Here is a 24206-nt window from a genome sequence, read left to right as displayed (position 1 = left end):
CCAGTCAATATGCTCTCAATGGTGCAGCTGTAGAACTTTGAGGATCTGAGGGCCCATGTCAAATCTTTTCAGCCTCCTGAGGGGGAAGAGGCATTGTCGTGCCATCTTCACGACTTTGTTGGTGTGTGTGGACACAGAGGAACTTGAAGCTCTCGATCCGCTTTACTACAGCCCCATCGATGTGGATGGGGGGGTGCTCGGTGCTCCATTTCCTGTAGTCCACAATCAGCTCCTTTGTCTTGCTGACGTTGAGGAAGAGGTTTTTGTCCTGGCACCACACTGCCAGGTCACTGACCTCCTCCCTATAGGCTGTCTCATCATCATCTGTGATCAGGCCTACCACCGTCGTGTCATCAGCAAACGTAATGATTATGTTGGAGTTGTGCGTGGCCACGCAGTAGTGGGTGAACAGGGAGTACAGGAAGGTACTAAGCACGCACCTCTGAGGGGCCCCTGTGTTGAGGGTCAGCGTGGCGGATGTGTTGATACCCTCAAGACCTGGGCCCGCCAGGAAGTCCAGGGTCCAGTTGCAGAGAGAAGTGTTTAGTCCCAGGGTCCTGAGCTTGGGGGGCACTATGGTGTTGAACGCTGAGCTGTAGTCAATGAACAGCATTCTCACATACATGTTCCTATTATCCAGATGGGAGAGGGCAGTGTGGAGTGCAATAGAGAGCGTCATCTGTGGATCTGTTGTGGCGGTATGCGAATTGGAGTGGGTCTAGGGTGTCTGGGATGATGGTGTTGATGTGAGCCATGACCAGCCTTTCAAAGCATTTCATGGCTACAGATGTGAGTGCTAGGGCGCAATATTTATTTAGACAAGTTACCTTGGTGTTCTTGGGCACAGTGACTATGGTGGTTTGCTTGAAGCATGTAGGTATTAGACTGGACCAGGGAGAGGTTGAAAATGTCAGTGAAGACACTTGCCAGCTGGTCAGCGCATGCTCTGAGTACGCTTCCTGGTAATCCGTCTGGCCCCACAGCCTTATGAATGTTAACCTGTTTAAAGGTCTTGCTCACATCGCCTACGGAGAGTGAGATCACACAGTCGTCCGGAACAGCTGGTGCTCTCATATTGGATTTTGTGTTAAACGCTCTACAACAAAGCTTTCTTAGTGTCCAACAAGCTTTCTCCTTGTTCTGAACACCTCCAAAACAAAGGTAATGTGGTTTGGTAAGAAGAATGCCCCTCTCCCCATCGGTGTGATTACTACCTCTGAGGGTTTAGTGCTTGAGGTAGTCACCTCATACAAGTACTTGGGAGTATGGCTAGATGGTACACTGTCCTTCTCTCAGCACATATCAAAGCTGCAGGCTAAGGTTAAATCTAGACTTGGTTTCCTGTATCATAATCGCTCCTCTTTCACCCCAGCTGCCAAACTAACCCTGATTCAGATGACCATTCTACCCATGCTAGATTACGGAGACGTAATTTATAGATCGGCAGGTAAGGGTGCTCTCGAGCGGCTAGATGTTCTTTACCATTTGGCCATAAGATTTGCCACCAATGCTCTTTATAGGACACATCACTACACTCTATAGTCCTCTGTAAACTGGTCATCTCTGTATACCCGTCGCAAGACCCACTGTTTGATGCTTATTTATAAAACCCTCTTAGGCCTCAATCCCCCATATCTGAGATACCTACTGCAGCCCTCATCCTCCACATACAACATCCGTTCTGCCAGTCACATTCTGTTAAAGGACCCCAAAGCACACACATGCTTGGGTCGCTCCTCTGTTCAGTTCGCTGCAGCTAGCGACTGGAACGAGCTGCAAAAAAACACTCAAACTGGACAGTTTTATCTCCATCTCTTAATTCAAAGACTCAATCATGGACACTCTTACTGACAGTTGTGGCTGCTTCGCGTGATGTATTGTTGTCTCTACCATCTTGCCTTTGTGCTGTTGTCTGTGCCCAATAATGTTTGTACCATGTTTTGTGCTGCTACCATGTTGTGCTGCTGCCATGTTGTGTTGTCATGTGTTGCTGCCATGCTATGTTGTTGTCTTAGGTCTCTCTTTATGTAGTGTTGTGGTGTCTCTCTTGTCGTGATGCGTGTTTTGTCCTATATATTTATTTTTAATCCCAGCCCCCGTTCCCGCTGGAGGCCTTTTGTCTCTTGGTAGGCCGTCATTGTAAATAAGAATTTGTTCTTAACTGACTTGCCTAGTTAAAGAAAGGTTAAATAAAAAAAGATGCATGGTTCAGTGTTGCTTGCCTCAAAGCAAGCATAGAAGGTGTTTAGCTCGTCTGGTAGCTCACGGCTGGGTTTCCCTTTGTAATCTGCGATAGTTTGCAAGCCCTGCCACATCCGACCAGCGTCAGAGTAGGATTCGATCTTAGTCCTGTATTGACGCTTTGCCTGTTTGATGGCTCGTCGGAGGTCGTAGCGGGATTTCTTATAAGCGTCCGGAATAGTGTCTCTCTCCTTGAAAGCGGCAGCTCTAGCCTTTAGCTCAGTGCAGATATTGCCTGTAATCCATGGCTTCTGGTTGGGATATGTACATACGGTCACAGTGGGGACGACGTTGTCGATGCACTTATTAATGAAGCCGGTGACTGATGTGGTAAACTCAATGCCATCAGATGAATCCCAGAACATATTCCAATCTGTGCTAGCGAAACAGTCCTGTAGCTTAGCTTCCGCTTCATCGGACCACTTCCGTATTGAGCACTTCACTGGTACTTCCTGTTTGAGTTTTTGCTTGTAAGCAGGAATTAGGAGGATAACGTTATGGTCAGATTTGCCAAAGGGAGGGCGGGGAAGAGCTTTGTATGTGTTTGTGTGTGGTCTGGAGTTTTGTCGCCTCTGGTTGCACAGGTGACATGCTGGTAAAAAGTCTGTAAAACAGATTTCAGTTTCACTTCATTAAAATCACCAGCCACTAGGAGCGCTGCCTCTGGATGTGTCTTTTCTTGTTTGCTTATGACCCTCTACAGCTCGTTGAGTGTAGTCTTAATGCCAGCATCAGTTTGTGGTGATAAATAGACAGCTACAAAAAATATAGATGAAAACTCTCTTTGTAAGTAGTGTGGTCTGCAGCTTATCATTAAGTATTCTAACTCAGGCGAGCAAAACCTTGACACTTCCTTAACGTTAGAGATCGCACACCAGCTGTTGTTAACAAAGAGACACACCCCTCCCCCCTAAACCTACCTGACACTGCCGTACGGTCTTGACGATGCATAGTAAAACCAGCTAGATGTATATTATCCATGTCCTTGTTCAGCCATGACTCAGAGAAACATAGGATATTAAAGTTCTTCAGGTCCCGTTGATAGGATAGTCTCGAACAGAGCTCTTCCAGTTTCTTCTCCAGTGACTGTACATTCGCCAAAAGAACGGAGGGTAGGGGCGGTTTATTTGCGCGCCAATGTAGTTTCATCAGTATGCCTGCCCCTTCTGCGTAAAACGGCACTTCTGTCGCTAAAAGGTAAAAGCAGTGGTTGAATTTGTACTGGTCCATTTTCAACATGTTCATTCAGTGTTTATGGGTACTCTACTGTAGTGTACAGTATTACCTGGCTTGGTTTGTTGTGGGAGTGCCATATAGCCCCCACTGTGATCTAACCTGGTTCATCAGGACTTCATGCTGTTCTGACAACACCATCATCTGTTTACAATATCATCACACACACAGAAAGATACAAGCTCACACACACAGCAGCTCAAACCTTAAATCAGGACTCACACTCACATTAATCTTGTGCAATGTTTCTGCTACACATAGATTTGGGTTTCAGAGTTAGTATTGGATCCATAAAGGTTTGTATCCTGCGGTGAGCTCTCCAATCCATGTTCTCTTCTTCCATATTCATTGATGTGATGTACTGACCCTGAGACGTATCGACCACAAGTCTTATTTGTTGAAGAGTGACCAGTGTTGGGGAAGCTACTCTGAAAATATAGTTTACCAAGATAGCAATTACTTCACACTGGAAGAATTTAAGCTACACTAAAGCTACCCTTAAGAAATACAGTATATATTTTACTTAAGTAAAGTTACTTTGAAAAAGTAGTTCACTACGTCCAAACTACTTAGTGAAAAAAATATATCTAAATCTGAATTGTTATAGAATACAAATTGAAAAAACAGATCACTCTGTAGTCATATGTTAACAGACATGTGTAATGTATCATATTCAACACAAAAATTAGTGAGCATTAGGCAGGTCTGATGCCGAAAAAGCAAAGGAATTGAATAAAAAATTAAAAAGTAGTGTGCTGTACACCACTACATGGCAAAAAAGTAATGAACTACTGAAAACACTACCAATATTTGAATTGAGTTCAGCTACCACCAAGCTACTGCAAAATGTAGTTAATTACTAGTTGAATTACATGTAGTTCACTACTCTCTAACACTGAGTGTGACCTAGTGGACACAAGCCTGTTTGCCGTCTCTGTTCTGCTAGTCTTCTTAGCTAACATTCCACTCAGGAGAGGGAAGGAGTGGAATGTTAGCTAAGAAGACTGGTACCCAGACTAAGTGGACAATACATATCTCAGGGCTAAGACATGATCTGATTGAATTATAATTTCCTTTAAAGACAGACCAAAACCCCAATTCAATCAACTGCAGATAAAGGGAAGCTGCCTGCACAGTGGGTTCACTAAGAATGTTCACACTGTATCACAGGTATTGATTGTAAATTAAACCTACCGACAGCAAGCTGATTCCCTCTTGCGGATATTGTCATCATTGGACATGATCAGTACCCTATTTCTTTAAATAAAAACCTAAGTACGAGTCTCCCTCATTTTACAGGTGCCTCGTTTTTCAGGTGCAGGGCAGAGAAGTGACAGTATTTAGCAGCTTTTTAATGTCTAGCGGAGGTAGTGTGGTTATAAAAATAGCTAAAGGGACTTCAAATGGACTAGAGGATGATGGTAGGACTTTCCTGGGAACATACACAACTGAGTGTTTCTGTCTCTACACAGCACTAGCTTTCAACTTATTTTGTCCTTTTCTGAGCTTTTGTCAAAGATATGAGGGATTCTGGTGTAGAATAACGGATACAGGGATGTGATCAGCACAATAATGAAACTAGGACGTACTGTAGGGGGTAATGGTTTTGGTGTGTGTTTGAGACAGTTTCACACACACACACACAAGGACCTCTGTTCTTCTGACGATCAAAGTCAGTCAGAAAGGCTTTGACCAGTTCACTTCCGTTCAGCTCAGCTCAGCATTAATCTCACAGCCTATTGGACAGGAGAGAACAGCGAATCAGAGCATGGCAGGGAAACGAGGGGAAAGAGAAATGGACAGACATTTCACCTGCAGTCCTCTCCTATTCCTCCTTTCCTCCCTTCTTCTCTGCATCCTTGTTGCTAAGTCAGAGATAAAACTAATACCTTATAGCAGTCAGCGGTTTCTCAAATGGAGGGTCAGGACCCATTGGTGAGTTGCTGCTCCTTCCTATTTGCGGCTGATTCCTTTTGGGTCACAGCTTTAGACTTGGGTCTCTGGTTTTGTTTACTTACAATAACACATTCCCAAAGGTGACATTTAAAGAGACCGAGAGAGGGAGAAGGAGAGCGAGACAGTGAAAGGAGAGGGCAGAGAGGAGAGGGGCCCCAGTGACCCTGTGCTCAGTAGGAATCAGATATTCAGTGGTGCTCTCTCTTCTGTGTGCCATGACATTATAGGAGTGGAGCTGTGATGGAGCTCAGGGCCAGTCTCAAATCTCTGGGCCATGTGTGACAGATAGACACACTGAGACTACTGCTGCTAGAGAGAGAAGAGGAGAGGAGAGGAGAGAAGGAGAGGAGAGGAGTGGAGTGGAGTGAAGGAGAGGAGAGGAGTGAAGGAGGGGAGAGGAGAGGAGTGGAGGGGAGAGGAGAGGAGTGAAGGAGGGGAGAGGAGTGAAGGGGAGGAGAGGAGTGAAGAGGAGAGGAGGGAATGAGAGATTAGGGAGTAGAGGAGAGGGCGTGAAGGAGGAGAGAGAGATTCTTTCCACAAGAGAAACTGACCCCAGCGTTTGAGTTGACAAGCTCTGCTCACCACAAGCTAATTTTCACCTTTCCTCTCTCCCTCCCTCCCTCTCTCCTGCCATTTGGAAAAAGAGTGCAGTGGAAATTGCTCCCCCGGAACCTGTGATATTTTTTAATGACACATCAGGGCCGATTGTCAAACGCTGGTGGGAGGGGTTGTGTGTGTGTGTGTGTGTGTGTGTGTGTGTGTGTGTGTGTGTGTGTGTGTGTGTGTGTGCACAATGTGCGCACACAGCACTGGCATGTTGACGGGAGCTGAGTAAATAATATGCACTTTTCCTTCTGGAGTGAGGAAACAGAAACAGGGGGCTGGACATCGCTTAGAACCAGAGAGCTAAGATAGAGAGTGTTTGAACGTTAATAATGGGTTTGTGTAAGACACATACGAGAGAGAGAGAGCGAGACAGAGAGAGAGCGAGACAGAAGAGACAGACAGAGACAGACAGACAGACAGACAGACAGACAGACAGAAGAGACAGAACAGACAGACAGACAGACAGACAGACAGACAGACAGACAGACAGACAGACAGACAGACAGAGTGACCGACAGACACAGACATATTGAGAGACCGACGGAGAGCCAGACCGAGAGACAGACAGACCGAGAGACAGACAGAAGAGATAGACAGACAGAAGAGATAGACAGACAGAAGAGACAGACAGACCGACATACAGACTGAGAGAGAGAGAGAGAGAGAGAGAGAGAGACAGAAAGACAGACAGACAGACAGACAGATTGAGAGATCGACGGAGAGACAGACAGACAGACAGACAGACAGACATATTGAGAGACCGACGGAGAGACAGACAGAAGAGATAGACAGACAGACCGACATACAGACTGACCGACAGAGAGAGCGAGAGAGAGAGAGAGACAGAAGAGACATATGAGACAGACAGAAGAGACAGACATAGTGACAGACAGACATAGTGAGCGACATACAGACAGAGTAACCGACAGACAGAGAGAGAGACCGACAGACGAGACAGACAGAGAGACCGACAGAAGAGACAGACAGAAGAGACCGACAGACACACACAGACAGAGAGACCGATGGAGAGACCGACGGAAAGACCGACGGAGAGACCGACAGACAGAGAGACCAAGAGACAGACAGACAGACGAGACAGACAGAAGAGACAGACAGACAGAAGAGACAGACAGACAGAAGAGACAGACAGATTGACAGACAGACCAACAGACCGAGAAACAGACAGACCGCGAGACCAAGAGACAGACAGAAGAGACAGACCAACAGAAGAGACAGACAGAGACCGAGAGACCGACATACAAAGAGACAGAAGAGACAGACAGACAGAAGAGACAGACAGATTGACAGACAGACCAACAGACCGAGAAACAAACAGACCAAGAGACAGACAGAAGAGACAGACCAACAGAAGAGACAGACAGAGACCGAGAGACCGACATACAAAGAGACAGAAGAGACAGACAGACAGAAGAGAGACAGAAGAGACAGACAGATTGACAGACAGACCAACAGACCGAGAAACAGACAGACCAAGAGACAGACAGAAGAGACAGACCAACAGAAGAGACAGACAGAGACCGAGAGACCGACATACAAAGAGACAGAAGAGACAGACAGACAGAAGAGACAGACAGAAGAGACAGACAAAAGTGACAGACAGACAAGAGACAGACCGACAGAAGAGACCGAGAGACAGACTGACCGATAGACCGACCGACAGAGAGACCGACCGACAGAGAGACCGACAGACGAGACAGACATACAGACAGACAGAGAGACAGACAGACCGAGAGACCGACCGACAGAGAGACCGACAGACGAGACAGACCGCTTGTTGAGTGTGGTCTTAATGCCAACATCAGTTTGTGGTGATAAATAGACAGCTACAAAAAATATAGATGAAACCTCTCTTGGTTAGTAGTGTGGTCTGCAGCTTATCGTTAAGTATTCTAACTCAGGCGAGCAAAATCTTGACACTTCCTTAACATTAGAGATCGCACACCAGCTGTTGTTAACAAAGAGACACACCCCTCCCCCCTAAACTTACCTGACACTGCCGTACGGTCTTGACGATGCATAGTAAAACCAGCTAGATGTATATTATCCATGTCCTTGTTCAGCCATGACTCAGAGAAACATAGGATATTAAAGTTCTTCAGGTCCCGTTGATAGGATAGTCTCGAACAGAGCTCTTCCAGTTTCTTCTCCAGTGACTGTACATTCGCCAAAAGAACGGAGGGTAGGGGCGGTTTATTTGCGCGCCAATGTAGTTTCATCAGTATGCCTGCCCCTTCTGCGTAAAACGGCACTTCTGTCGCTAAAAGGTAAAAGCAGTGGTTGAATTTGTACTGGTCCATTTTCAATATATTCATTCAGTGTTTATGGGTACTCTACTGTAGTGTACAGTATTACCTGGCTTGGTTTGTTGTGGGAGTGCCATATAGCCCCCACTGTGATCTAACCTGGTTCATCAGGACTTCATGCTGTTCTGACAACACCATCATCTGTTTACAATATCATCACACACACACACACACACAGACAGAAGAGACAGACACAGACAGACAGAAGAGACAGACAGAAGAGACAGACAGACATATGAGACAGACAGACAAAAGAGACAGACAGACAGAAGTGACCGTGAGACAGACAGACCGACCGACAGAGAAACCGACCGACAGACGAGACCGACAGACGAGACCAACAGACGAGACAGACACAGAGTGACCCACAGAGAGACAGACAGAGAGACAGACCGAGAGATCGAGAGACCAAGAGACTGACTGACAGACCGGGAGACAGACAGACAGAAGAGACACAGACAGACGAGACAGACAGAAGAGACAGACAGACCGACAGACAGACCAAGAGACAGACAGAAGAGACAGACAGACAGAAGAGACGGACAGACCGACCGACAGACGAGATCGACAGACAAGACCGACAGACAGAGTGACCGACAGACAGACAAGGGCAGACAGACAGACGAGACAGACAGACAGACGCACAGACGGCGAGACTGACTGAGAGACCAACGGAGAGACCGAGAGACAGACAGACGGTCCGAGAGACAGACACACAGACCGAGAGGCCAAGAGACAGACAGACAGAAGAGACAGACCGACAGACAGACTGAGGGACAGACGGAGATACAGACAGAAGAGACAGACAGACAGAAGATACCGACAGACAGAAGATACCAACAGAAGAGGCCGACAGGAGAGACAAAGAGACCAACGGAGAGACAGACGGCGAGACAGACAGACAGACAGACAGACAGAGAGACAAAGAGACAGACAGACAGACAGAGACCGACAGACAAAGAGACCGAGAGACCGACAGACAAAGAGACAGAGAGACCGACAGACAAAGAGACAGAGAGACCGACAGACAGAGACAGACGAGACAGACAGAAGAGACAGACAGGCAGAAGTGACAGACAGAAGAGACCGACAGAAGAGACCGACAGACAGAGAGCCAGACAGACAGAGAGCCATACAGACAGAGAGCCAGACAGACAGAGAGCCAGACAGAGAGACCGAGAGACCAAGAGACTGACTGACAGACAAACCGAGACAGACAGACAGACAGACAGACAGACAGACAGACAGACAGACAGACAGACATACAGACAGACAGACAGACAGATAGACAGAAGAGACAGACAGACAGAAGAAACAGACAGACAGAAGAGACAGACAGACCGAGAGACAGACCAAGAGACAGACAGACAGAAGAGGCAGACCGACAGACAGACCAACAGACTGACCGAGAGACATACAGACGAGACAGACAGACAGAAAAGACAGAAAAGACGGACAGACTGACCGACAGACGAGATTGACAGACGGGACTGACAGACAGAGTGACCGACAGACAGACACAGGCAGGCAGACATACAGACAGACAAACGGGACAGACAGAAGAGACAGACAGAAGAGACAGACAGACACAGACAGACACACAGACGGAGAGTCCGACGGCGAGACCGACTGAGACCAACGGAGAGACTGAAGGAGAGACCGACGAAGAGACTGACGGAGAGACCGAGAGACAGACACACAGACCGAGAGGCCAAGAGACAAGACAGACAGAAGAGACCGACAGACAGACAGAAGAGACAGACAGACAAAAGAGACAGACAGACAAAAGAGACAGACAGACAAAAGAGACAGACAGACAGACAGACAGAGGGACAGACTGAAAGACAAACAGAGACAGACTGAGGGACAGACGAAGAGACAGACAGAAGAGACCGAGAGACAGATGGACAAGACAGACATACGAGACATACAGACGAGACAGACCGACAGAGACCGACAGAGACATAGACACAGACTGACAGAAGAGACCAAAAGAAGAGGCCGGCAGAAGAGACAAAGAGACCGACGGAGAGACAGACGGCCAGACAGACAGAGAGACAGACAGACCGAGAGACCAAGAGACAGACAGACAGAAGAGACAGACAGAAGAGACAGACAGACAGACAGACAGACAGACAGACAGACAGAGACCGAGAGACCGACAGACAAAGAGACAGAGAGACCGACAGACAAAGAGACAGACAGAAGAGACAGACAGACAGAAGAAACAGACAGACAGAAGAGACCGACAGAAGAGACCGACAGAAGAGACCGACAGACAGACAGAGAGCCAGACAGACAGAGAGCCAGACAGAGAGACCGAGAGACCAAGAGACTGACTGACAGACAAACCGAGACAGACAGAGAGACAGACAGACAGACAGAAGAGACAGACAGACCGAGAGACAGACCAAGAGACAGACAGACAGAAGAGACAGACCGACAGACAGACCAACAGACTGACCGAGAGACAGACAGACGAGACAGACAGACAGAAGAGACAGAAAAGACGGACAGACCGACCGACAGAGAGACCGACAGACGAGATTGACAGACGGGACTGACAGACAGAGTGATCGACAGACAGACACAGGCAGGCAGACATACAGACAGACAAACGGGAGAGACAGAAGAGACAGACATACACAGACAGACACACAGACGGAGAGTCCGACGCGAGACCGACTGAGACCAACGGAGAGACTGAAGGAGAGACCGACGGAGAGACCGACGGAGAGACCGAGAGACAGACACACAGACCGAGAGGCCAAGAGACAAGACAGACAGAAGAGACAGACAGACAGACAGAAGAGACAGACAGATGAGACAGACAGACAGAAGAGACAGACAGACAGAAGAGACAGACAGACAGAAGAGACAGACAGACAGACAGACAGACAGACAGACAGACAGACAGAGGGACAGAGGGACAGACTGAAAGACAAACAGAGACAGACCGAGGGACAGACGAAGAGACAGACAGAAGAGACCGAGAGACATATGGACAAGACAGACATACGAGACAGACAGATGAGACAGACAGAAGAGACAGACCGACAGAGACCGACAGAGACATAGAGACAGACTGACAGAAGAGCCCGAAAGAAGAGGCCGGCAGAAGAGACAAAGAGACTGATGGAGAGACAGACGGCGAGACAGACAGAGGGACAGACAGAAGAGTCCGACAGACAAACAGAGACCGACAGACAAAGAGACAGAAGAGACAGACAGACAGAGACAGACAGACACAGACAGACACACAGACGGAGAGTCCGACGGCGAGACCGACTGAGACCAACGGAGAGACTGAAGGAGAGACCGACGAAGAGACTGACGGAGAGACCGAGAGACAGACACACAGACCGAGAGGCCAAGAGACAAGACAGACAGAAGAGACCGACAGACAGACAAAAGAGACAGACAGACAAAAGAGACAGACAGACAAAAGAGACAGACAGACAAAAGAGACAGACAGACAGAGGGACAGACTGAAAGACAAACAGAGACAGACTGAGGGACAGACGAAGAGACAGACAGAAGAGACCGAGAGACAGATGGACAAGACAGACATACGAGACATACAGACGAGACAGACAGAAGAGACAGACCGACAGAGACCGACAGAGACATAGACACAGACTGACAGAAGAGACCAAAAGAAGAGGCCGGCAGAAGAGACAAAGAGACCGACGGAGAGACAGACGGCCAGACAGACAGAGAGACAGACAGACCGAGAGACCAAGAGACAGACAGACAGAAGAGACAGACAGAAGAGACAGACAGACAGACAGACAGACAGACAGAGACCGAGAGACCGACAGACAAAGAGACAGAGAGACCGACAGACAAAGAGACAGACAGAAGAGACAGACAGACAGAAGAAACAGACAGACAGAAGAGACCGACAGAAGAGACCGACAGAAGAGACCGACAGACAGACAGAGAGCCAGACAGACAGAGAGCCAGACAGAGAGACCGAGAGACCAAGAGACTGACTGACAGACAAACCGAGACAGACAGAGAGACAGACAGACAGACAGAAGAGACAGACAGACCGAGAGACAGACCAAGAGACAGACAGACAGAAGAGACAGACCGACAGACAGACCAACAGACTGACCGAGAGACAGACAGACGAGACAGACAGACAGAAGAGACAGAAAAGACGGACAGACCGACCGACAGAGAGACCGACAGACGAGATTGACAGACGGGACTGACAGACAGAGTGATCGACAGACAGACACAGGCAGGCAGACATACAGACAGACAAACGGGAGAGACAGAAGAGACAGACATACACAGACAGACACACAGACGGAGAGTCCGACGCGAGACCGACTGAGACCAACGGAGAGACTGAAGGAGAGACCGACGGAGAGACCGACGGAGAGACCGAGAGACAGACACACAGACCGAGAGGCCAAGAGACAAGACAGACAGAAGAGACAGACAGACAGACAGAAGAGACAGACAGATGAGACAGACAGACAGAAGAGACAGACAGACAGAAGAGACAGACAGACAGAAGAGACAGACAGACAGACAGACAGACAGACAGACAGACAGACAGACAGACAGACAGACAGAGGGACAGACTGAAAGACAAACAGAGACAGACCGAGGGACAGACGAAGAGACAGACAGAAGAGACCGAGAGACAGATGGACAAGACAGACATACGAGACAGACAGATGAGACAGACAGAAGAGACAGACCGACAGAGACCGACAGAGACATAGAGACAGACTGACAGAAGAGCCCGAAAGAAGAGGCCGGCAGAAGAGACAAAGAGACTGATGGAGAGACAGACGGCGAGACAGACAGAGGGACAGACAGAAGAGTCCGACAGACAAACAGAGACCGACAGACAAAGAGACAGAAGAGACAGACAGACAGAGACAGACAGACAGAGACAGACGAGACAGACAGACAGAGTGATCCACAGACAGACACAGACAGACACATAGACAGACAGAGAGACCGACGGAGAGACCAAGAGACTGACTGACAGACAGACCGAGAGACAGACAGACAGACAGACAGAAGAGACAAAGAGACAGACGGCGATACCTACGGCGAGACAGACAGACAGAGAGAGAGAGAGACAGACAGACAGAGAGACAGGCAGACAGAGAGACCAACAGACAGAGAGACAGACAGACAGACCAAGAGACCAAGAGACAGACAGGCAGAAGAGACAGACCGACAGAGAGACAGACAGAATAGACAGACAGAAGAGACCGAGAGACTGACAGACAAAGAGACCAAGAGACCGACAGACAAAGAGACCAAGAGACCGACAGACAAAGAGACAGACAGACAGACAGACAGACAGACATAGACAAATGAGACAGACAGACAGACAGACAGACAGACGGAACGACCGAGAGACCAAGAGACTGACTGACAGACAGACCGAGAGACAGACAGACAGAAGAGACAGACAGACAGAAGAGACAAAGAGACCGACGGAGAGACAGACGGCGAGACAGAAGGCGAGACAGACAGAGAGACAGGTTGACAGAGAGACAGGCTGACAGAGAGACAGGCTGACAGAGAGACAGGCAGACAGAGAGGGAGAGAGAGGGAGACATGGAGACAGAGACCCCTAATGTGACATTTAACGGTGGTGTTGGTAGATATAAAGAGCCAGTCATTCACTACACTATGGGAAAAGACCTAAGAGTTCACACATCAAAAAATAACAATGGGCATCTGACCTTTGCCATTTCAGAACCCACAAATGAATGGAGGGAAAGTTATTAGATGTTATATTAATAGTGTTAGAGTATATTTCTCTTAGTGAAGGTCTTTAAAATGTGTTTTAAGCAAGTATAGAGAAGAACCAAAAATATTGATTATCCCCATCTGCTTTCTAAGATACTGCATTTTATATAAACATTGGAGCACAAAAGACTGTCCACCACAAAATAAGTTTAGACAGACTCTCTCCTTGCGGTTTAGCAACCGTGTGTAGTGTGTGCAATAGTATTGTGTTCACCAAACATACATCGTGCTTTAACAAAGAACTCTCCTTACAAAGCCAGATCAACACAGAACACACCCGGAAGTCCTCTGTCTACATGGATTAACAGGAAAAAGGCTGATTTCTATAGTCTTTAAAAAGGCTGATTTGGGAGGGGTGAACTAGTTAGCGTGTTATTACATTTTACATTTACATTTTAGTCATTTAGCAGACGCTCTTATCCAGAGCGACTTACAGTTAGTGAGTGCATACATTATTATTTTTTTATACTGTCCCCCTGTGGGAATCGAACCCACAACCCTGCCGTTGCAAACGCCATGCTCTACCAACTGAGCTACATCCCTGCCGGCCATTCCCTCCCCTACCCTGGACGACGCTGGGCCAATTGTGCGCCGCCCCATGGGTCTCCCGGTCGCGGCCGGCTACGACAGAGCCTGGATTCGAACCAGGATCTCTAGTGGCAAAGCTAGCACTGCAATGCAGTGCCTTAGACCACTGCGCCACTCAGGAGTGAAGTCATGCTGGAACTGCCCCTCAGAGCAAAACAGCTGCATCTGTGTGTGTGTACACCTACCTGTAGATAGCCGTGGTCGTGTCCTCGGCGTCTCAACTGCTGAGCACAGCAGCAGCCTGCCTCTATCCATATGCTCTATCCCACCGCCTCTCCTGTCTTCATCCCGCACACACATCACTAACCTGAGGGGGAACACAACACACATACACCATTGCGTGAGCCTAGCCCTATAAATGTTAGTTGGTCCAGGTGAGTGAGTTTGTTAGCGCTCTGAGGCTAAGCATGGCTACGCGCTCTAGTAAACTCCAACCCCACAGCCTACAGCACAGGAGATCGGTGGCACCTTAATTGTGGAGGACAGGCTCGTGGTAAAGGCTGGAGTGGAATTAGTGGAATGGTATCAAATACTTCAAACACATGGTTTCCAGGTGTTTGATGCCATTACATTTTCTCCGTTCCGGACATTATTATGAGCCATCCTCCCCTCAACAGCCTCCACTGGTCTACACACATGCACTTTGTTCATCCATCTCTTCCTTCGGTTCTTTCTTTAGGGGGATTGCTGTATTTGTGTGAATGTGTGTGCCTCAGTCACATTCTGCGGTCCATTTTTCACTGAGTGCTGTTCTGTCTTTTCAGTGAAGGACAGTGAATAAAGATGAGCATGCAGGTATCATTTGTATATAAAAACAGCATGGTGCCACACACAGTTGTAAGATGTAAATGGGTTGCGTTTTGGCTGAGGCAGGGATAATCTTTCTAGTATTGTGTGTCTAAGATCTGTCAGACTACAGGTGAGAGCTAGCCTGGAGGACGAGACACCCACACACAGATGAATAATGTCCCTCTCTGCTACTGTCAGTGGGACCAAAGGGACTGACTGACTGTGTGTGTGTGTGATATACATATTGTCTTTAGATACAGAATATGATATTGTTCAGATGTATGTGGGTACGGTATGGAATGCATTGGCGTGTGGCTTTCCACGTTTAACGAGTGCCTCTGCTCGTGTGTGTGTGTGAGAGAGAGAGAGAGAGAGAGAGAGAGAGAGAGAGAGAGAGAGAGAGAGAGAGAGAGAGAGAGAGAGAGAGAGAGAGAGAGAGAGAGAGAGAGAGAGAGAGAGAGAGAGAGAGAGAGAGAGAGAGAGAGAGAGAGAGAGAGAGAGAGACCCCTCTTGTTCACAGCTGTTCCATAGCCACTCAGCCATGCTGTGAGTCACTTAGATGATTGAATACACGTCTGTCACACATCACTCTGCACTTAGACACTGTACTCAGGCTGCACTTAGACAGAGAGAGACAGCCAAACACATAGAGAGGCCAGACACAGGATGGAGGGAGGGAGGGATGATCTATAAGGGGTATTAATACATAATATAATACGTCTTGTGTGGCTTGAAATGTGTAGCTAGAAGTATGATACTCATGTACATACAGTGGGGAAAAAAAGTATTTAGTCAGCCACCAATTGTGCAAGTTCTCCCACTTAAAAAGATGAGAGAGGCCTGTAATTTTCATCATATGTACACGTCAACTATGACAGACAAATTGAGAAAAAAAAAATCCAGAAAATCACATTGTAGGATTTTTAATGAATTTATTTGCAAATTATGGTGGAAAATAAGTATTTGGTCACCTACAAACAAGCAAGATTTCTGGCTCTCACAGACCTGTAACTTCTTCTTTAAGAGGCTCCTCTGTCCTCCACTCGTTACCTGTATTAATGGCACCTGTTTGAACTTGTTATCAGTATAAAAGACACCTGTCCACAACCTCAAACAGTCACACTCCAAACTCCACTATGGCCAAGACCAAAGAGCTGTCAAAGGACACCAGAAACAAAATTGTAGACCTGCAACAGGCTGGGAAGACTGAATCTGCAATAGGTAAGCAGCTTGGTTTGAAGAAATCAACTGTGGGAGCAATTATTAGGAAATGGAAGACATACAAGACCACTGATAATCTCCCTCGATCAGGGGCTCCATGCATGATCTCACCCCGTGGGGTCAAAATGATCACAAGAACGGTGAGCAAAAATCCCAGAAACACACAGGGGGACCTAGTGAATGACCTGCAGAGAGCTGGGACCAAGGTAACAAAGCCTACCATCAGTAACACATTACGCCGCCAGGGACTCAAATCCTGCAGTGCCAGACGTGTCCTCCTGCTTAAGCCAGTACATGTCCAGGCCCGTCTGAAGTTTGCTAGAGTGCATTTGGATGATCCAGAAGAGGATTGGGAGAATGTCATATGGTCAGATGAAACCAAAATATAACTTTTTGGTAAAAACTCAACTCGTCGTGTTTGGAGGACAAAGAATGCTGAGTTGCATCCAAAGAACACCATACCTACTGTGAAGCATGGGGGTGGAAACATCATGCTTTGGGGCTGTTTTTCTGCAAAGGGACCAGGACGACTGATCCGTGTAAAGGCAAGAATGAATGGGGCCATGTATCGTGAGATTTTGAGTGAAAACCTCCTTCCATCAGCAAGGGCATTGAAGATGAAACGTGGCTGGGTCTTTCAGCATGACAATGATCCCAAACACACCGCCCGGGAAATGAAGGAGTGGCTTTGTAGGAAGCATTTCAAGGTCCTGGAGTGGTCTAGCCAGTTTCCAGATCTCAACCCCATAGAAAATCTTTGGAGGGAGTTGAAAGTCCGTGTTGCCCAGCGACAGCCCCAAAACATCACTGCTCTAGAGGAGATCTGCATGGAGGAATGGGCCAAAATACCAGCAACAGTGTGTGAAAACCTTGTGAAGACTTACAGAAAACGTTTGACCTGTGTCATTGCCAACAAAGGATATATAACAAAGTATTGAGAAACTTTTGTTATTGACCAAATACTTATTTTCCACCATAATTTGCAAATAAATTCATTAAAAATCCTACAATGTGATTTTCTGGATTTTTTTTTCTCATTTTGTCTGTCATAGTTGACGTGTACCTATGATGAAAATTACAGGCCTCTCTCATCTTTTTAAGTGGGAGAACTTGCACAATTGGTGGCTGACTAAATACTTTTTTTCCCCACTGTATATATATATTCATGAGAAAGAGAGAGAGGGGCAGAGAGAGATGGAGAGACTTGTTTGTTTGATCAAGTAAAGAGTAAACTGTGTGTTTTGTGTTTGTGGGGGAGAGAAACCCATAGTCCCATCTGTATACTGTGTTTTAACTGCAGGCACACAAACCAAATGTCAACAACACGCTCTCCTCTCCTCTCCTCCTCCTCTTCTCCTCCTCCTCTCCTACTCCTCCTCCCCTACTCCTCTTCTCCTCCTCCTCTCCTCCTCCTCCTCCCCTCCTCTCCTCCTCCTCCTACTCCTCTCCTACATACTCCTCTCCTCTTTCCGTTCCTCTCCTCTCCTCTCTGGTAAGATCAGTTGAGGACAATAGAGCCAGGTGTCAGAGAGCTGCTAAGGTAGGCTGTATGATCCTTCCAGAGTGGTCATAATGCTGAGCTAGAGATCAATAGGTCAAATTCTTTGTACTGTGATGTCCACGGACATCGTCGTCTCGGTTGTTTACAACGTTTAGCTCTGACAGAGACAAGAGTCCCGCGGGGGTTCTGGACGTCTCACACACTCACACATTGCACACTCTGGTCACTATGACAACCTATGTCAGAGCAGACCACCTGTCTCCACCACCAAATGCGCACACATAAGCATACAGACACACACACACACACACACACACACACACGTGTTCTGACTTAGAGCCAGCTGTAGAGACTTCTGTCATCAACCTCTCTCTTTCTCTCTCTAACCTTACCCTGACACAGCTGATCCCAAAGTTTACTGGCAAGTTTCTTCCTTCCTTCCTTCAAATTAGATATTTTCTTTCCCCATTCCTTTAGATATGACATGATTTGCACAGTAAAGACGGTTTATAATGAGTCGTGTGTGTTTATTTGCCACTGTGGTGTTGTCTGAGACAGACATGAAAGGAGTTGTCTGTGGCAGCACAGTCTGTGTGATTTGCTCTCATATCTGCGTTTGTTTATTTGTTGCTAATCTAACGCTTCGTTGAGGCTTCCAGGAATTCTACAGCTTTACTGCTGTAGATTAATTTGTGTAGCCTACACATAGTCAATTGACATGTCTTTCTCTATCTCCTTCCCTCTGCTTTATACTCCATTCCCCTTTCTCCTGGCCCATCTCCCTCCCTCCCTGCACCCTCCTCTCCCCCTCCCCCCATCTCTCCTCTCCCCCCTCTTTCTCCTGCAGCATGTATCAGAGTTATTAGCAGTGGTGCGTCTTCCGTTCATCCACCCGTCCTACCTGCTGAACGTTGTGGACAACGAGGAGTTAATAAAGACGTCGGAGGCGTGTCGAGACCTGGTCAACGAGGCCAAGAGATATCACATGTTACCTCACGCCAGACAGGAGATGCAGACTCCTAGGACACGACCACGGCTATCTGCAGGTAGGTGTACACCAGGGATTGGCAACTGACGGGCCGCATGCGGCTCGGGGCCCCTCTTTTGAAGGCCCCTCGGATCAATAATTATCAAATAAATTATATTATATCTTTCTTAATTTTTTGAGGGGGGGGGGCTCAGTTGGGGTCTCAACGTACTGTTGCAAGTTAGAATAGTAGAATACACAAGGTGCAATTTCGAAATTTGGTTGTGTATCAGCAGTTTTATCTTATGTCTGTCACTGATTAGTCACTCAATTAGCCCATGTCAGCAAAAAACAAAAAATCGATTGGTAAATTAGCCTCGCAGTTAGCTATCTAAACTTAGTAATCATGGTTGAATTACCAGCCGAGGGGCCCCCATTGATTTTGTTAGTTTCACTTAGATATCATATTAAAAACGTTCAACATTTCTCTCCACCCTATGGCAAAATGAGTAGAATTGCATGAAATGAGTTATAAAATTGCTAAATATTCTCCCCGCCCCATGGCAAAATGTGTAGAATTGCAGCAAACTTGCTTTAAAACTGAAACTCTCTTTTTCTCTCTCTCTCGGCTGCATGAGCCTTAGGCTATAGCCTAAACCTATTCATTTTTTTTGTAACAGACACTCCTTCACTATCTTGTGTCTAGCTGATTAAAAAAACGTAGCCTGTATTACCTTCTCTCGCTCCATTTGATAGGCTATGAATATGACTTTGGGCTATAGGCTACACTTTCATCATTTTATGCATGGCTTTCTCCGGATCAAACAATGAATGTAACGGAGTTCCATCTCAAAAAGTTATTTGAATAGCCTAAAAACTTAACGTAGCCAGGGGACTAATAATGAAAGAGAACATTCAATAGCCTATAGAAACATTTAACGACAAGTTCAATCAAAGCTTATTTAGAAAGAAATTATCCATACAGGCCGGGAAAATCCCTCCATGCGAGGTTGAAATTAAACCAAATGGTCAATAACCTATCATAAAAGCCTATCATAAAATCTTTAAGACAAGTTAAAGTTATGAACAGTAGCTTTTTCCCCAAATAATCTAGCCTAAGAAGGTGTTCTCCTATAGTTGCTGCTTTCAATAATAACAAGAATGAAAGTCTATAGCCTAAGCCTAGGTTATTCTCAATCACAGCTTTATGAGAGATAGAACAAACAATAGTATTTATTTACTATGTTATGAGACAAATAAAGCTATTATTATCCCGTTCTGAAAACGGGGGACAGTCAGTTTCTATCCAGCCCATTAAGTATAGCCTAACTCTCTAGGGTAAGACTGTTCGTCATCAGACATTCGCCACACAGACACACACACACACACACACAGACACACACACACACACCTGTTCCATACTGAAGATACTCTATCAGAAAGGAATATTAGAAAAGATTTGCCTACACTTAGCCTCTGCCCAGGCTTTCAACAACATTATCTTTTGTCATGATTCGTCCGGTTGTAGCATTCCATTTTGTGCTATAGCCCAATGGTCGTTTTAGGTGAGTTTTTATTTATTTTTGGTTGGCCAATAGGGGGCGATACCATCGTATATTACAATGTTTTATGGGTACATCATCTAGATAGGACAAAGGTTGACATCGCCTAACCCTAACACACACACACAGTCACACACACACATGGGCTGTCACATGCATGCCAGGATATAGCTCAGTTGGTAGAGCATGGCTTTTGCAACGCCAGGGTTGTGGGTTCGATTCCCACGGGGGGCCAGTATGAAAAACTTAAAATAAAATGTATGCACTCACTAACTGTAAGTCGCTCTGGATAAGAGCGTCTGCTAAATGACTAAAATGTAAATATGCAATGTAGAAGGCACAATGAAGCAATGACTGAAATTCATATTTGGAGCAGGAGAAGAAAGAAATAACAAAAGTATGCCATTTACATCCGATGAAATACTTTGGATCGCATTAACAAACAATATTGGTGTCCAAAACCATCAGTAGTTTTCCAGTAATGTCAAAATGAAACAAAATAAGAGTTTGGGTTGTGTGTGAGCCCTGTTACTATGAAAGCTTTGGATGGCCAACCATAACAGTGTCCCTGGGATGTCTGTGCTGAGGAACTCGGGGTGCTTTTACAGTAGGCCCAATACATAAACATCTCCTAGTACCTCCTAAACACCAGCTGCTTTCAGCACAGAACAGTCCAGGCATTTACAGTATCTTATTCCTATTATTATTCTATAACAAGAAGTTAACTTCCAACCAGCCATTCACTCTCCAACCATTCAGGCTGTCCCATTCAGTTTGTTTACATCATTAAAGCAGATATTTATGGGAATAAGTAGCCCTGGACAGACAAAGTGCTTTTGTTCGTTAGATTTTCCTGCCACTCGGCCAAGTCTTTTTTCTGGTCCCCCCTCAATAAAGAGCTGTCTAATTAGTGTGTGTGTGTGTGTGTGCACGAAACTTATTAGCGCCTAGCACGAACATAACACATTTTCTGCTTGGTAGAATGAAGGTAATTGCTAAACAAATGTCACTTTATGGTGTGGACAGTTTATGAACCTGCCTTTTCTGTTCTGCTCAAGGTGAACGCGCACACACACTCTCTCTCTCTCTCATTGGTAAACAATCAGAGTAAATGGTGGTAGTTTAATGGTTTGTGTGTTTAATTGTTTAAATTGCAGAGTGGGGTAGTGGTTTTAGTTTTATGGAAGGGGGGAAGACTCTCGAAAAGACGTTCCAAAAACAATACTTGTGTATAATTCATTATGATAACAAGGTTCTCTCTCTCTCTCTCAATTCAATTCAATTTAAGGGTTTTATTCTCTCTCGCTCTCTCTCTCTCATCTGAGGTCAAACATCTCTCTATTCAGGGTTCTAGTCAGGCTTGGCCCCTGGTTAGTGTGTGACTGATTGAGTGTGGTGTTAGCCTGGCCATCTGGTCCTCTGGCTGACTTGGCTCTGAGATGCACAGCGGGGCTGAGTCAGAGGGACATGGAGGCTGCTCCTAAAGAAAGTTCAGTTAATCCTAATGGTGACCAGCAGTGACCTGTGTCAGGAGGAGGGAGGATGAGATAGTGGATGGGGGAGAGAGAAGGAGGGAGAGAAAGAGAAGTTGAGGGTGGACGAGAGAGAAATAGACAGAATAGTAGGAATTGAGGGAATGCAGTGTGTGTGTGTGTGTGTGTGTGTGTGTGTGTGTGTGTGTGTGTGTGTGTGTGTGAGCCTGAAAGATGGGGCACCACCTGAGCTTGGAAGATAAGTCTCTCAAGCGTTGAAAAAAAAAGTGTGTGTGTGTCCGTAGACCTATCTCCCTGCCAGCGATCTCTGGTGTCACAGCAGGAGACACAGTTCACCAGAACAACATACTCCCCTACTCTACCTCATCCTTCTCCTTCATATCCTCTTCCTCTACTCCCCCTGTTACTTCTCCTCCTCTACCTCTTCAACCACTTTTTGATCATCCTCTTCCATCTCCTCCTCTCTCTCCTCCTCCCGTCGCTCTCTTGTCCACATCAGGACACATCAGTATCCTATCCCGGTGAAGATTTCTCACCACCTGCTACAGACAACAAGATTTCACGGTCTGACTTGAGTATTCAAAAGTTGTCCGGGAGTGGGGGTTAAGTTTACGCATTAATTCGGACTAGTTAAAGCCACACTCAGTAAGTCCAAGTTCAAAATCAGCTACGTCAGTTGGTTTCTTCATTCATTTGTTTTGTCGGGCCGGCAGTTCTACTTTTTTGTAAACAATCCCATGCAAGACACCATAGCGTGCTAGGCTGTCTGAGAGTTCTCAAACTGACACTGGGCCAGCCACCCTTTGATCCATTTCAGCCAGTATTCTAGTTTAAACAAGCATGTAGGCTCCTGTATTATAAAAAAGAACAATTTTCAAGTTGTGTCAGCTATGAACGTTACAGTAGTGAAATGTAATTGTAATTTACATAGCTAGACAACAATACTGAGGTGCAACGATAGCGCCGATATCTGTAGTGCGAAAACTGGCTAACTAGTTTTACTTACCAGTAGACAGCTAGCTGGCTTTCGTGATTCATTGGCACTGTCCTAGTGGATGGTATTGAAGGCATCTCCCGACGTCCTGGGGAGCTGGACAAATGTTGAATACTGAAGTGGATCTGGTGTGACCTGCCTGGAATACTTTTATACTGTACTGTATACGAATGCCTAAGCCTCCTATGTATCCATATGGGAGAGTGTTTAGTACAGTGTTGCGTACAAGACTGTGGTTACACACGCAGCCCAATTCAGATCTTTTGCCAATTATTTGCATATCTGATGCCTTTCTTTCCCCTAATGTGTAAACAGCAACAACAACAAAAAAACACATGTTTCTGATCTTTTCAGTTCCGATTTATACCACCTCCATAATGGCTGCGTTTCAACATGCAGCCCAATTCTTTTTTTCCACTAATTGTCCTTTTGACCAATCACATCAGATCTTTTCACATCAGATTTTTTTCAAAGCTGATCTGATTGGTCAAAAGCAGCCAGGTCATCTCTGATACAAGTCAGTATTCGACGTCCATCCAGGACGTCGGGAGATGGCGTGGAAACCAGCCACTAGGGGCAACAGTGAGTGCTGTTACCTTGAAGTAGGTTTCGGATTTGATGGGGCGTTGTGGACAGGGAGCATCTGCCTCTGGTGCCAAAGGTTGCATGTTCGAATCCAGCAATAAAAAGTTGTTTTTGAGATTTTAGTTTTAAGCATATCCCAAACCTTAACCCTTATCATAACCATTCGGAGTTAATACCTAACCTAAAAATGTCGGGGTTAATGCCTAAACTTAACCTTAAACACTTTGAAATTTGACGTTTGGAACAACTTAAACATGGATGAATGTCTAATTCTTATGTGAGACTGAGAGCTAGTTGGTCAAAATACCAACTAATGAAAAAAATATCAGAATTGGGCTGCTTATCTAAATGCAGCC

General features: G+C 46.3%; 1 protein-coding gene across 2 annotated transcripts in view; it reads left to right on the top strand.

Moving 5' to 3' along the window:
* Positions 1-24206, top strand: part of LOC121552257 (kelch-like protein 29) — a 357810-nt gene that overhangs the window by 255596 nt on the left and 78008 nt on the right. For both annotated transcript variants that reach the window (XM_045211311.1, XM_045211312.1), the window contains exon 10: positions 19097-19295. In XM_045211311.1, the coding sequence (XP_045067246.1) occupies positions 19097-19295 (199 nt within the window). The remainder of the gene's footprint in view (positions 1-19096; positions 19296-24206) is intronic.

This window comes from Coregonus clupeaformis, chromosome 36, assembly GCF_020615455.1.
Source record: "Coregonus clupeaformis isolate EN_2021a chromosome 36, ASM2061545v1, whole genome shotgun sequence".
Lineage (NCBI taxonomy): Eukaryota > Metazoa > Chordata > Actinopteri > Salmoniformes > Salmonidae > Coregonus > Coregonus clupeaformis.
This window is presented reverse-complemented; position numbering and strand designations above follow the sequence as displayed.